The 16,412-nt window shown below is 42.8% G+C and overlaps 1 protein-coding gene across 1 annotated transcript in view; it reads right to left on the bottom strand.

Annotated features, from left to right (window-relative positions):
• The window catches only part of p2rx1 (purinergic receptor P2X, ligand-gated ion channel, 1), a 70,605-nt gene extending 56,174 nt beyond the window's left edge, over window positions 1–14,431 (bottom strand). Inside the window, exon 1 of the mRNA XM_048612722.1 lies at window positions 14,202–14,431. Coding sequence (XP_048468679.1) covers window positions 14,202–14,344 — 143 coding nt within the window. The 5' untranslated portion in view covers window positions 14,345–14,431. The remainder of the gene's footprint in view (window positions 1–14,201) is intronic.
• Window positions 14,432–16,412: the final 1,981 nt, after the last annotated feature.

The following is a 16,412-nucleotide window of genomic DNA, read 5'->3' as shown; positions in this document are numbered from 1 at the left end:
TGGCTCGCCGAGCTGGTTTGTTGTTTTGCAGACATTTCGTTACCGTGCTTGGTAACAGCCTCAGTGCACCTCCGATGAAGCTTCATCAAATGTGCACTGAGGATGTTACCAAGCACGATAACGAAATGGCTGTAAAACAGCAAACCAGCTCGGCGAGCCAACCAACCTCAACAACCACAACCCGAGCTACAGATCTACTCCAAAATCTTACTGACAATGCTTCTCTGAGTGTTGCCACATCACCAACCCTTCAATACTTCAGAGTTTCATGAATATTCACTGAAACCTTGCTATGCCTGAGAAATTTCTCTGACAGTACTACAACTGTAATGGGCCGTGATCTCTGCACTAACTTTCTCTTTAGTGCTACGCAGCAAGGGAAACTGAACATGGGAGTTATCCGCTAGCCATTTCACACCCTTAAATATTACAGTGTTCTTTTGAGAAACCTGGACACAGGACAAGGCTTTCCCTCCTGAAAGGTATGGAAGCTCCATAAATGCCAACGTCTCTCCCTTATGAGGAGTGACTGATTTGGAGATACTGGGCACCAGTTCCTTACCTTAAGCCTTGCTGCAATTCCAACTTATAGGCACATGGTCCTCTGACAAATGCAGTCACCCACATTGTTGATAATCAGAGACGAACTGATGTTTGGCAATGTAGCATATCTACTTGCTGACTGAAGAATACACAGAGGGTGGTGCACATATAGAATGAACTGTCAAGAGGAAGTGGTAGATGCAGATACAGTTACAATATTTGAAAGACATTTGTATAAGTACATGAATAGGAAAGGTTTAGAGGCATACGGGCCACACAGGCAAATGGGACTAGTTTTGTTTGAGAAATTTTATCGGCATGGACAAGTTGGACCAAAGGGTCTGCTTCCATGCTGTATAGCTCTATGTTTCATACCTTTAGCGTCACTCTAGTTAACACAATCCTATTGTGATAGTAAGACTACAACAGAGATTATCAGCAGAAGTGAACGTATATTTACAAAAATGCACATACTTATCTCAATGTAAATGTGCCACCAATGTGCCCTCAGACTGGTTTTTACTTTATCTCTGTATCACTATTTGTAGACATTCCCCAGCCAGGCTGGAGGAACTCTACTGTGTGGTAATGCTGTGTTGACTAAGAAGACTTGAGTGGTTATCCCCTGTAGGATTTTAACTTTGAAACCCCTGGCCCAGCTGAGAAAGTCCCACCCAGATTCAGGCTCACCCCATTCTCCCCAGTGGTAGAGGCATTGTGTCACAGACAGTGGGGAGAGGCTCATAGACGGGCAGGGCACCTCTGGACGGTGCTAGCCTGAAGCTCTGGGGGTGACCGCCTGTGACTGCTAGCACCAACCTGGCGCCTTGAGTGGAAGGGGGCACCCTTGAGAGAGAGACTGATGTCCCTGATGTCCCTGTTGCCTGAGATGACGAGAGTGATGGAGAACGGGTCTTTCAGCAACTGAGCTGTTTCTCCAGCATTGACTGGCACACCTTCCACAGAGGCAGGCAGGTGTACAGTTGTTGGAGTCATCACAGTTGTGAGCACGTGGAAGCACTCAACCATCTCTAATTCCAGCCTATTCTCTGCTTGGTGGTCTCATGCTTCTCTCTCTCTCTCTCTCAAGGTTGGTCACGTCAACCTGTAGCTAAGCACAGAGGCACATCTAGTCCACAGGCTCTCCGGCTGTACTCTGTGTGTTATAGGCCACAGGCTGTGAAAACATGTCAGTGATGTGCTCACCAGAGTGTGCCTTGCTAAGCCTAGTTTGGCGAGAGTAGCCCCTGACAGTCTTCGCACTGCTGGAGGGTGTCGCTGGGGGGCGCTGTGCGGGTTCATCCTCTGGATTTCACAAGTTTCCTCCTCAGAGCCTGAGCTGGTGGAAAGGGCTCAGTTGAGGATTCCTGGGTACCACTAGTGCCTGTGGAGGCGAAGACAAATAGTGAGCTGATGGGCATGGAGGGAAGCTTACTCAGAGCAGCGTGCCAGCACTGGCGCTCACATTGAGAAGAGCAGAGTGCAATCTCAGAGTGACTGGGATGCTGGCCCATTGTTATCTCCCCCCCTCACTACAGGACCAAAAACAGCTCTTCTCCAGCTAACTCAATGGGTCTTCCCTCACCAACACAAGCTTCCCCAGCCCACCTAGGACTGAGCGAGATGGCAACGGGTACAGCAGCAGCAGTTTGTGAGGTTGCGAGGGGAGGTGTGGTTTGCCCAGTGAGAGCTCTGGAAAGGTTAGCTGATTGAATGGCCAAGCTGAGGTGTGAGCCCTTGACTGGACATCACGCTCGTGATGACTTTGCAGGCTGTGAGGTTTTGTGGCTGTGTGGTGGCTGAGTTAGAGTGAATGTGAACGTGAGGAGGCAGGGCGAAGAGAGTGTCACTCTCCTTGGTGTAGCACAGGAGAGGGTCTACTTTTCTATCAACCTTCGCGTAGGACCCAACAGCACTGACCTGTGCCCAGGCAGGATGGATCTGATACAATAGCCTCTGAAGACTGTCGCAGGGACGATGGTGTGCCATCTTTCTATGACCTTTCAGGACACCTTCCCTGTAGCAGGAACAGGGGCTTCTTTTCGTGAAGCAGGAGAGAGCACCACATTGTGAGGGCTAATTTCTGGCATGCGGCATTCAAAATGGTGTCCAGCTGGTCTTTAAGTATGACCCAGTGTCTTCAAGCACAGAAGGTCCCACCAGAGGTGAGTTCAGCTCCTCGATCTCTCCCTCCCCACGTGACTTACTGAGTAATTCCCACCACATCTCACTTGCACCGGAAACGCGCTGAGAAGTGCACGATTGGCTGAGATAATTCTGGCCATGGCAGATATAAGGCCATCCAAAATACTCGCCGTCATACTCTCACATCGGAAGGAAATATCCCACACTTTGAAAAAGTGGTGTGTCCTTATGCTTTGTTCACATACTCTTGCATATGATGGTTTCGTTGTTGTGAAGAAGTATATCAAACTGAGTTGCAGAGGAAAATGGACAAAAATAATTTTGTCCTCATGCTTATATGAAAATAGAATGAATGTAGTAAAGGGCTACATTCAGCTCACAGCAGATTCTAGTAATTACAGTCGCATTAGATGGATTTTCTCATGAAATCCTGTGTTAAGACTTCCCCAGTTGAGAAGATTTATAAGAATGCATCATTGCAGAAAGCGTGTGTTAAATTCAATTATTAATGTTCACACAGGGATTCTGTATAACAAGGTGCTGTGGGATTGCCTTCCTTATGGTTACAACACGTCAAAAGCACAGAATGTAAAGGGCGTACATTTATTTCTCTGCCTGAGCTAAATGTCTCCCACCAACTGCGGGGACCTGTTGGTTGGACAGCTAGGTATTAGCAACAATAAAAGGATAACTTTGAACATTTCAAATTCCTCAGAAATAGTCAAAGGTCCAGTAGGCTTCACAGTCTCTGCTGCTAGCCTGCAAATTGAAGCATGGCAAGAGGGGAAACTTCAATGTGCCTTTTAGCAATGGTTAGAGCTCTGCTATCATCCCCTCCATGTGAGTGACATAGGCTGCTCACTGAAATCTGTCTCTTAATGATTGGCACTTTGTAATGTAATTTAATTGTTCTGTTATGTTCAACTAACAGTTGACTGGGAACTCCAGAGGTAAAAGGATGATAACATTCAACACCAGACCAATGCTCACAATCATTGCAAACTCCACTTGTGAGGTTTTATTTCTGCTTCTCCCTCAGGTGCCCTGTGGGTATTCCATCCACGTTGCTGAAATTAGAAGGTGTTAAGATATCCTCCAGGCTCTCCTAAGATTTAATACCTCTGTCATCTTTGAAGTTCAAATTAGGCAATGGAATTTTAAAAATAAAATATCTGTACGTTTGGAAGTATACAGGTTGGCTGCTTTCATAGAAATGTCCCACTTCCCTATATCACGGGGTTGCTCTCTATCTGCACTTTGTTATTTCCAGCACCTTGTTCAGATGGGCCAAAGGGTTGAGGAGTGGCAGATAAATGTGAGGTGTTGCAGTTTGGTAAGACAAACCAGGGCAGGAGTTACAATGTTAATTGTAGGGACCTAGGGAATGTTGTCAAACAGAGAGACTTAGGGGTACAGGTGTAATTCCTTGAAAGTTGTGTCACAGGTACTCTGAGTGGTGAAGAAGGGTTTGGCATGCTTGGTTTTATTGGTCAGTGCATTGAGTATAGGAGTTGGGATGTCATGCTGCACAGGACATTAATGAGGCCACCTTTAGCCTACTGCATTCAATTCTTTTCTCCCTGCTATGGGAAAGATATTTATAAACTTGAAAGGGTTCAGAAAAGATTTAGAAAGATGTTGCTGGGATTGGAGGGTTTGTTATAGGGAGAGGCTGAATAGACTGGGACTATTTTCCTTGGAGCATCAGAGGCTGAGGAGTGACCTTATAGAGGTTTACAAAATCATGAGGGGCATGGATATGGTGAATAGCCAAGGTCTTTTCTCCAGGGTGGGTGAGTCCAAAACTAGGGGGCATAGGTTTAAGGTGAAAGGGGAAAGATTTAAAAGGGACCTAAGGGGCAACATTTTCACACAGAGGGTGGTGCATATATGGAGCGAGTTGCCAGAGGAAGTGATGGAGGTTGGTACAATTGCAACATTTAAAAGGCATCTGGAAGGGTATATAAATAGGAAGGTTTACACAAATATCTGTCAAATGCTGGCAAATGGGACTACATTAATCTAGGATATCTGGTTGGCATGGGCGAGTTGGACTGAAGGGTCTGTTTCTGTGCCGTACAATACTGTGACCTATATCGACAACAGGGTTGTGTCACTGTTTGCTTGCCTGATTTGGTAAATAAAGCTAATAAAATTCCAATAACATTAATATGCTGAGAATACTTTATACTTCAAGTTCCACACCCAACGTGAATCCTCTATAAACAAGAACACCAGTTGTAAGAATCATTCCAACCATGATTACGCACCTCTGATCTGCACCCTGTCTAACAAGGTGCAGAGTCATTGAATCTTACTGACATAAATACACAGAAAAGCAGAAAGGGCCATTCCACCCATCATTTCTGCACTGGCTCTTTAAATGAGCTGTCCAATTGAATCCTACACTCCACATGTTGACCCATAACCAGTTGTATACTAATTTTGCAATTCTTTTATTATTTTACATTTTTATTTTAATGTTTCTTTGAAACAATAACCAGTTGTATACTAATTATGCAATTTTTTTATTATTTTACATTTTTATTTTAATGTTTCTTTGAAACAATATCACATTAAAATTCTTTGATGGATGTGGGCATCATTGGATTCACCAGCATTTACTGCTGATTCCCAATTGCCCTTGGGAATGTGGTAGGGAGCTATTCTCTTAAATCAGTGTAATGTGGATAGCCACAGTCCTCTCAGGAAGAGAGTTCTAGGATGCTGGCTCAGTGACAGTGAAACAACAGCAATATAATTCCAAACAGAACATTGTGTGGCTTGGAGTGTGCTGTCATAGTGTCATACAGCACGGAAACAGACCCTTCAAACCAACCGTTCCATGCCAACCATAATTCAAACTAAACTAGTCCCACCTGCCTGCTCCTGGCCCATATCCTTCCAAACCTTTCCTATTCACGTACTTATTAAAATGTCTTTTAAACATTGTAATTGTACACACATTCACCACTTCCTCAGGAAGTTCATTCCACATTATCTATCTACAGTCCTGAAAAAATATTATCTTCAGATAAAAGTTTGATTACTTTGGGAATTCTTAGGAACTTGATTCCAATATGCTTTCAGAAAAGTTTTCAAGTCATGAACAACCCTTTATCATAGAGCCATTGAGGTCTACAGCACCGAAAAAAGCCTTTCAGCCCGCAGAGACTGTGCTGGTCATAAATAACCACCTATTCTAATCCGTTTTCCAGTGCTTAATCCATTTCTTTGTATGCCTTGGCATCACAAGTGCACATCTAAACACTTTTCATATGTTTATGAGGGTTTCTATCTCTACCACCCTTACAGGCAGTGAGTTCCAGATTCCCACCAGCCTCTCTTCATAACTGAAACTCTCCAGCCTGGGCAACATCCTGACAAATATCCTCTGCACCCCCTCCAGTGCTATCACATTTCTCCTTATAATGTGTATTCTTGAACTGTACACAATACTCTAGCTGTGGCCAAACCAACATTTTACGCAGTTCCAGCTTAACCTCCCTGCTGTTGAATCCTGTGCCTTGGTTAATAAAGGCAAGTGTATATATGCCTTCTTAACCACTTTATCCACCTGTTCTGATACCTTAAGGGACCTGTGTACACACAAACCAAGGTCCCTCTGATCCCCGGTGCTTCCCAGGATCCTACTGTTCATCAAGTATTCCCTTGCCTTGTTTGTCCTGACCAAGTGCATCACCTCACATTTATCTGGATTCAATTCCATTTGCCACTGATCAGCCCACTATCATGACCACCCCCCCCCACACTAATTTTCATATTATCTGTGAACTTACCGAACAACTCTCCTACATTCAAACGTAAATCATTTTTATAAACTGCAAACAGAAAAAGCCCATAAAACTGACCCCTTTGGGACCCCGCTGGACCATATTTCCAGTCAGATAAGCATCCCTCACTCTCTGCTTCCTGCCAGTCAGCCAATTCTGGATCCAATTTGCCAAACTTCCTTGGATCCCATAGGCTCCTACCTTCATTGTCAGTCTTTAATGCAGGACATTATGAAAGGCCTTGCTTAAGTCCAAATAGACTACACTGAATGCATTGCCTTCATCTACACACCTGGTCACCTCTTTGAAAAATTTAGTCACGTTGGTCAGACATGGCCTCCCCTTAACAAGCCATGCTGTTTGCTCTTGATTAATCCCTTTCTCTCCAAATGCAGATTAATTCTGTCCCTCAGAATTGCTTCCAGCAGGTTTCCCCATTGCTGAGGTTAGACTGCCTGGCCTGTAGATTCCTGGTTTATCCTTTGCTGCCTTCTTGAATTGGCTGTCCTCCAGCCTTCTGGCACCTCTCCTGTGTCCAGAGAGGAATTGAAAATTATTGCCAATGTTCCTGCTATTTCTTCCCTTGCTTCACTCAACAACCTGAGATATATTTCATCTGGCCCTGGATATTTATCTACTTTTAAGTCTGCCAGACACTCAGAACCTCCCCTATATACCTTTCTATATCCACATCATCTCACTCATTAGTTAATACCGACATAAAGCATTCATTTGGAATGCTATCTATGTCCTCTGGCTCCATTCACAAATTACTGCTGTGGTCCTTAATGGGCCCTAATCTTTCCCTATTTAATTAACTCATAAAATAATTTAAGATTTTCCTTTATTTTACTTGTTATTAACCTGTGTCCCCTTTTATCTGTCCTATTTTCCTTTTTTAAGTCTCCCCTTGCATATTCTATACTCCTCTAGGGCTTATCTTGTTTTGAGGTCTCAGTATCTGCCGCAACCCTCCCTTTTTCTCTTTAACCAGTGCTGCTTATTCCTCAATACCCAGGGTTCACAGGATTTGTTGGTCCCGCCCTTTACTTTCATTGGAATGTATTGGTCTGTTCTCTCTATATTTCCTTCTTGAATGCATCCCATTGTTCTGACACAGATATACCTGATAGCATCTGCTGTCAGTCCACTCTGGTTAAATCATATCTGACTCCTAAAATTGGCCTTCCCACAGTTTAGAACTTTGATTTCAGGTCCAACTTGTCCTTTCCCATAACAATCTTGAATCTAAAAGAGTAACGATCACTACCTGCAAAATGGTCCCCCACTGATACTGCAACCACTGGCCCAGCTTCGTTACCTAAAATTAAGTCCAGGACCACTCCCTCTCCTGTGGAACTTTCCATATACTATCTGAAAAAACTGTCCTGGATGCATTTTAAGAAATCTGTTCGCTCGAAACATTTCACTCTATATATATATCCCAGTCAATGTTGGGGAAAGAAATCCCCTAGATCACTACCCTATCACTTTCATATACTTTGTAAAAAATGTTCAACACTTCCTCTGACCTGTAAAAACCAACTTGAGAGAGAAAACATTTTTTCCTGACTATCTGCATCAACATTGCAGCCATCCCTCCCCTCATAGCTTTCAATATTCTGATTAAATTCAATGACATTACTCTAAGGAGAACAATCCCAACATCTCCAATCCCTTCAAAGGATCTGAAGTCCCTAAACCTTGGTACCATCCTGGTGAATGTTGTCTGTACCAGCACAGTATATCCTTTTAAGGATGTGGTGTCCTGGACTGCATGGATATCTCACATGAGGCTTTTTCAAGGTTCTGCATGATCTTGTTGTTTTTGTATTCAACTCCCAACCCCCAGTTATGGAGATGGAGAGATGATCAGTGGCTAACTGATGATAACATGTTTTAAACAGATGTTTAAACCCGTGAGTGTTAACAGGCAAATGCCAGGATTCTTCTTAAGTAGTAAAAGAAACACGAGTGTTTATTATTCAACACCTTACTATTCAACAAACCCACATGCACTCACTTTAGAAGAGATTGTGATTACACAATAGCATGTCAATAGGTCTAAAGATTTTAAGAGTTTTCTGTAGTACTTGCTTATCCCTGGGCAAGACTGGAAATAGTGTTGATGTCTAATCCTTTTTTTGTACCCTCCACTGAAGGGAAAATCTCTGGTGATCTGAAGGACAGATTCACTGGTGTTTTACGTTCACAGAAGCAGATTTCTTCAGTCCAGATGAGGTGCAGTGGTAAAGCTGTGCTGCGGTCTTTTAGTCAGAGGGATATTAAGAGCAGCTGGAGTCTCTGTCTATTGGCGTTCCTCAGACAGGCACTTTTTGCTAGGTTAGATGTTTCTGCCTTCTTAATCTTCCTTATCAGAAAGCTCTTGTGACCAGAATATTTCTTTCTATTGTCTCTGTAGTGATTATAATGAGGTCATCCAGCTGGACTTCATACAATATGAGTTCCCTGACCAGGACTGTAAACTGGGCCAATCAGGGAGCACTGGCTGACATAAAAGGGTGAATGTTGGGGATATTTACCCCCTGAATGCCTGAAAGGCTAGGCATTTGCAAATAAAATGGTGATTAGTGATGGGATGCCAGCCTCTGAAGAGTTATTTCATAAATAATTTTGATGGGTTGGACATTGTCAGACAAAACAATTTAGGCATCACGCATCCACTTGCCCTCTTGATAAAATAATGCTTCTCACATCACTTTCTGGATTTCAAGTTTGGAGTCAAAAGGTTGGCAACAGTAAGCTGAAACCAGTCTTTTTAATTAATTGGAGAATGGGAACCATTAACCACAAGAGGGTCATTGGTATTTTAAGGACTTTTCAAACATATGTCCAGAAAGGGTATTTGCATTTTAATAACTTAGTCAAGACTTGTTCAGATATAAGAAATAGCTCAGGGTTCACCTGACCTCAACTGTATTTTGTTTAACAGGCAAGTGTTCATTTGGAGTGTTAATTCATAACTTTATAATTATTACTCATAAGTTTGTATTGTGTTACTATTAAATCCTATTTACAAAACTATTTATCCCATAAACTTCTTATCAACATGCTCTCCTACTTTCCAGATTTAAGAACATTTAACCCCATATCCCTCAAAATAATGCTAATTAGATTATATAGCTTTGCCATGCTCCTAATGTTTGGCTGTTCACCAAATTGTATCAGCCATATGGTTGCCCATCTCACTGTTCTATGTTCTCCTGAAGTTTGCCACTGTCCTGTTCTCTATTTACCAATTGGCACATTTGTATCAACTACAGACTTCAAACTTGTACACCCTGCACCAGAGTTCACTAACATTTTCCCTCTGTGACCCCATTTCGAGGCTTGCAATCCCTCAATGAAACTGACAGTAAGAGAAGACCCATGAGAGTGGGTCAAACAGGCTGGAGCTCCTCATTGACCATTGCTGCCTCAGAGCTTGTGATCCCAACGTTTCAGCTTGCAACCCCAATTGGGGTCCTAACTCCCCACTTTGGGAACCCCTGTCCTATATCCAAGTTCAGGCCTCTTATGTTTGCCATGAAAAGCAATATTCCTATTACTATGCAAGGGGTCTCCACTACATACTTCTCTTCAGTTAGAAAAGTATCTATTGAAAATGTGTTATCTTAATCTCTTAGTCAGTTATACATCCAAGTTACTGCAGACCCTTTAATGCCACAATGTATTTGTTTAATCAATCTATTTGGAGGTACTTTAGCCAAATGTCTTGGAGAGTGCACTTATGTATTTACTGCTTTACTTTTGTTAAGTTTCTCTGGTACAGTTAGTTAGACTGTTTCCATTGTCAAATGCTGTGCTTTGCATCTTATCAGCAAACACTTCTCCAAGTCAGAATTCACTTCTGCCATGACAATTCTTTCCTGAAGCTTTACGCAGCAATAACGTAACACTTCCCACTCATAGTTATCATGATTATCCTTGTCACCTATGACAGAACAACGGCTGTAGCACTTTAGGGATAGGTGATAAATGCTGGCCCAGCCAGTGATGCCCATGTCTCATGAGTGAATAGAGAAAATTTTACAATATTCCCGTCCTCAAGGACCACTCCCATATCTAAGGAGGATCAAAAGATTGTGGTCAGAGCTTCTGTTATCTCCACCCTAGCTTCCCTTAGTAACCGATAACATGGTCCATCTGGACTAGGTGGCCAGTTAACTTTGTTTGCTGCCAGCTTCTTTAGCATCCCCTTTCTATCTATTTTCATCTTGTCTGCTATCTCTGCCTGCTCCTGCTGTCTTGTGACATTAACTCTATCCTCTTCCGTGTTAAGACCAATGCAAAGTCCCAGTTCCTCGACAAAGATTACCTTTCCTCTTCCTAATTGACCCTGTTTTTCCTTTGGCACTCTTTACTTTCCTATATTTATAAAAGATGTATTTTTTTTGAAAATTGCTTGCTATTCTCTGCTCAAACTCTCTTTGTCCTTTTTCACCTGTGCAACTACTTTCTCATTCCATTTGTTTTTCAACTGTATCCCACACTGATGTCTATCAATCTGTTATTTGTGATTCGATTTATTTGAGCTTATTATTTCCTCTCCTCATCTTACAGCCATTGGGTATCATTTATTGGCCATCCCTAAGATTTTGACCACATTGCTATAGGCGTAGGCCAGACCAGGTAGGGTCAGCAGATTTTCTTCCCTAAGGGATGTTAGTGAACCCCTATAAGAAGTGATAGTGTTACATCGTCACTATTAGGCCAGCTTTTTAATGACTTCAAATTTTACCATCTGCCATGATGGGATTCAAGCCCATGTCTCCAAAATGTTAGGCTTGTGTTCTGGATAACTCGTCCCGTGACATTAACACTACGCCACTAGTGCTCCAATTTTTAAGTAAATCTTTTGCACCTCCAGAATTATCAAAAAGCAAAGACAAAATATATTTGGTACAGGGTACTCTGGTTGTATTTTGTCCACCCAATGGCTAATCCATTAAATGCTGCTGATCTCTAATTGATGATGTGAGTTGGATGGTTGGCAGTGGGGTGGAAGGTGTTAGGTTACAGGAGGATATAGACAGATTGGTTGGATGGGCAGAGCAGTAGCTGGTGGAGTTTAACCCCGATAAATGTGAGGTGATGCAGTTTAGAAGAAGGAACAAGACATGGGAGTACTCAATAAATTATGAGACACTAGGAAGCTCAAAGCAACAGAGGTGTTTATCCACAGATCCCTGGAGGTGGACAGGTTACTAGGATAAGTAAGAAGGCATATGGACACTTGCTTGTCATGCAATACATTATAAGAGCAGGGAGGTGATGTTGGAGCTATACAGGAATTAGCTGGAGTACTGTGTGCAGTTCTGGCCATCACTCTATAGGAGGGATGTGATTGTACTTAAAGGTGTGTGAAAGAGATTCACAAGGATGTTACCTGGGATGGAGTATTTCAGCGATGAAGAGAGGCTGGATAAGCTCAGGTTGTTTCCTTTGGAGCGGAGAAGGTTGAGAGGTGACTGATAGAGGTGTATAAGTTTATAAGGGGCATGGCCAGGGTGGATAGAAAGCATTTGTTCCCCTTAGTTGAAGGGTCAGTAACAAGTGGGCATAATTTTAAAGTGAAAGGGAAGAGGGGAATTGAAGAAAACTTTTTTTTTCACCTGGAAACCTCACAATCTTTAAAAAGTACTTGGATGAGCACTTGAAGTGTCACAACATTCAAGGATATGGGCCTAGTGCAGGAATGTGGGACTAGTGTAGGTAGTAGTATATTTTCTGTCAATTACAGACTCAATGGGCCGAATGGCTTCTTCTGTACTGTATAATTCCATGAATTATCAATTTGTCAATTGTTAAAGAGTTGCTGACACCCAGAATTAAGTAATGTTTGCTACAAAAATTGAACTCAACAGATCTCTTAATTTGTGAGCTTGATCATGGTTGCTATGCCAAAGGTTCATATGCAAAACGTTAGCTTCTCTCTACTCTCCACCGATGCTACATGGTCTTATCGAGCATTTCCAACAGTTTCTGGTGCAAGAAACTTATTTTTACACAACTAGTGGTAGTGTGTGGTCTTCCACAAGGGGTTAATTGTTCACACTGCTGTGTCTACATGTCTGTGAAAATAATCTGAAGATGGCAACTTCATGGTTAACTCTAAAAGGGGAAGCTTAGTCAAATCTGACGATACAGGTAAGTATTGGGATCATTTATACAAATGGGCTGACGGATGTAAGATGTAACTTAATACCAATAAACGCAAAGTGTTGGAGGAAATGATGGGCAACATTAGTACAGAATCAGTACAGAGTGGTTTAGAAAAGCATTTGAAAAGAATACAGACTCCAGGCAACATTGTTGACAACAGCATTAAGTATCAGAGGCTATGCTGAATCTCTACAAGTGATTGACCACGCCACAACTGCGCAATTGCATTGGACTCAGTGCCGGTGGGATGGCTGTGGAGTGGAGGTCTCATAATACAGAGGGTAGCATCAAAGCTGTGGGGGCTTGGGTTCAAATCCCTACTTCAACAACTGGTGGAATTTTAAAACAAAATCAATCAGTATGATCTAGAATTTAACATTAGTTTCAGTAATGGTGACTGTGAATCAATTGTTATAAAAGTCCACCATGTTCACTGAGAATGACAGAATCCCCACAGTGTGGAAGCAGGCCTTTTGGCCCTTTGAGTCCACACCAAATCTCCAAACAGCATCCCTGCCAGAACCAAATCCCTCCTTGTCCCTGTAACACTACATTTCCCATGGCTAATCCACCTATCCCTGCACATCCCTGGCCCACTTCCTCCTGTCCCACTCTGGGTATGATGATCAAAATAGTTGGCCTGAAATGGCACCATGTCAGAGCGTTATCCAGCATGGAAACGGACCTTTCGTCCACTAGTCCATGCGGACCATGTTCACTCAAGGGAAGGAAACCTGGCCTACATGCGACTCCAAACCCACTGCCATGTAGGTGACTCTTAACTGCCCACTGAAATAGCCTGGAAAGCCATTTAGTTCAAGGGATATTGGGAATGGTACTAATACCTCATCACATCCCATAAGTAAATAAATAAGAAAAATCTTCCACAAACTTCAATGGAATTGCCTACAATGGGCAGCCAATCCAATAATGCTTGTGGCCAGACAGTGAAGCAGAGATGTATTTGATAGGGTATGTGTTGAGGGATGTTGAGCTGACTGGTAGACGAAGAGATTATATGGTCAACCTTGTTGAATATGTCACACCAATACTGGGCCTAAACTGTGACAGTAGTGTGATACTGAATTGCTGGCCTTAGCTCACTCCCCCTGGAATTTTCAGCCTGCGCTCCCATTCCCAAGATGCCTGACCAACAGTGAAAACCCATCCTTATATAGGGAATGTAGAGAGAAATAAACTCGATTCAGATGGCAGAAAGAATGCCTTCACATAAGGGATGATCGATGTCAGGAATTATTTACCAGGAAGGTTAGTGCAGATTCAGGGTTTGAATTTGGACTCAGCGGGAATTACAGATTAAGAAACTTAACATTTGCCCATCAACATTCAACAATGAGAAGTGTCATTTCAACACTGGAGATTTTAGTGTCAGCTTAAGATCAGTCTAGAAAAAGTCTCATCACTTTTCTTGCAGATAGTGCAAAGATACAAGCTTTTTAATCACATCTGTGGCTTCAAGCCAAACTGGCACTCCAAGCCTCAGATTAAAGAGTTAAAGAAACATACTCTTACCCAATGATGTAAGCAAGCACTCCTAGCTGGATCAATCGAAAAATTAACCCAATTCTTTTGTTTCTGATGGTTACCATCCGAGGGGTGTCATACTCAAACAAGAAGTCAGAAACATTTGTGAGTAGTCTGTCAGTTTCCATCATTGCAGGGAGAGCCTGGTTCTAACCAAACTGAAAGCTCTGACTCTTCAACGTGGGTGCAGTCACTGGAACATCTGCAAATGGGTGTCTGTTTGATAACTTGTTTAACCCTGATGGGCGGAGCCTGTTGACAATGCTGTTTCTTTAGTAACTATCAGCACTTCCACTTATGGCCTGAGACCATCTGGGAACTACCGATGTACTGTATATGCAAAAAAAAAGGATGAGAAGTAAATCGATTTTTATTAACTCTTTGTTAACTTTTGTGGCATTTCTTCTCCAGAGAAAGCAAGGGATGGGCCCCCAAGCTACTGGTATCGTGGAGAATTCACTTGCTGTTAAAAAGCATGAAAGACAATCTGACGCCTTAAATGCATTTAATCAGAATTGTGTCATTTTGAGCTGCATTTTCGAATGAATTTTCAGCTCCTTGCACAGTCTCTTTAAGGAATGGCAAGTTGAGGTTTCAGAAAACTGACCATTAGTGTCTGATGCAAGAGCTTCCAGAGACTTGAATATTAAACTGTCAACTTTAATGTCAACAAGAGGAAGAATCCCATACTGTAGCCTTAGACACATTCAAGCAACACGGATGTCCATTCAAAAAGGCATGAAGGAAAATATTGTATTGCTTTTAACATGAAGTTTCTGCTTTGAGTTTAAAACTCCCATCCTAGTTTACAAATCACTTCATGGCCAAGTCACTCCCTATCTCTGTAACCTTCTCCTGCCCCACAACCCTTCAGCATTCTTGATTTTAGTCGCTCCATCATTGGCAGCCATATCTTCAGTTGTCTAAACCTCTAAGCTCTGGAATTCCCTCTGTAAACCTCTCCTCCTGTTGACTCCATGATGTTCTTTGCATCTTACGTCTTTGACAAACTCTTCTGCCCAATTTGTTTAATGTGTCCTTGTTTAAACCATTATCAAATTTCGTTCCATAACTGCCCCCTCCAGAGGACCTTGGGACTTTTATTTTACACAAAAGGCTTTAAAAATGCCAGTTGTTGTTGTAGATATCTTCATGCCCAGGCAGAGAAAACATTACTGCTCTCCTATTCATCACCGTCTCCAACTCCGACCTCTGTCTAAAGGTCGTGTTTTCCACTCCAAGACAAGAGGTCGAGTTTGCATGCATTCTCCCTGTGTTTCCTCTGGGTGCTCCCATCGAGTTCACACTGACCCTCTGAAGAACATCCCACCCCACTACCCTTTAACTCCACATTTACCATGGCTAACCCACACAGCCTGCACAACCCTGGACACTCTGGGCAACTTAGCACGGGCATCCACCTAACCTGCACATCTTTTGACTGTGGGAGGAAACTGGAGCACCTGGAGGAAACCCACGCAGACACAGGGAGAATATGCAAACTCCACATAGACAGTCACCTGAGGGTGGAATTGAACCTGGGTCCCTGGTGCTGTGAGGCAGCAGTGCTAACCACTGAGCTGCTGTGCCACCCCAGTGACTTTAGTGAGCTAAATTTACAGCAGCAGACAGTATACATTTATTTAAATACAAATTTCATCACCTGCCTTGGGGTAATTTGAACTGATGTCCCTAGAACATTAGCCTTGGGTAACTGGATTGCTAGTCCAGTGACAGTACCATAGCACCATTGCTCCATCAAGCCCCATCTCAATGTCGACATTATCTCGTCCCATCCTGTATTCTTTTCTCAACCAGGGTAGAGATATTCTGCTGGGCAGTGACAAGTTCCCAAACAAGGGTCTTTGTTGCTTGTTAAATGTTTTATCAACAACCCAACTCTCCCTCAGGTCGCTATCTTACCAAACTCACCGTACAAATTCTCCATCAGGAAATCTCGAACTGGAAACCAGTGCGGGTTCCACACAAATACCAGGCACCAACAAATTCAGGCATGGGCCGCACACACCCCCCATCCACGGATATTGGCAGTTGACATGTGTCAGTCTCTAACAAGCGTCATGGCACATCTCAGGGGAGGCAATGGCCTAGTGGTATTGTCGCTGGACAGTTAATCCAGGGACCCAGATAATGTTCTGGGGATTCGGGTTTGAATCCTACCATGGCAGATGGTGGAGT

Source organism: Rhincodon typus, chromosome 26 (assembly GCF_021869965.1).
Source record: "Rhincodon typus isolate 14 chromosome 26, sRhiTyp1.1, whole genome shotgun sequence".
Classification (NCBI taxonomy): domain Eukaryota; kingdom Metazoa; phylum Chordata; class Chondrichthyes; order Orectolobiformes; family Rhincodontidae; genus Rhincodon; species Rhincodon typus.
The sequence above is the reverse complement of the archived record's forward strand: the minus strand, read 5'-3'. Positions and strand labels throughout refer to the sequence as shown.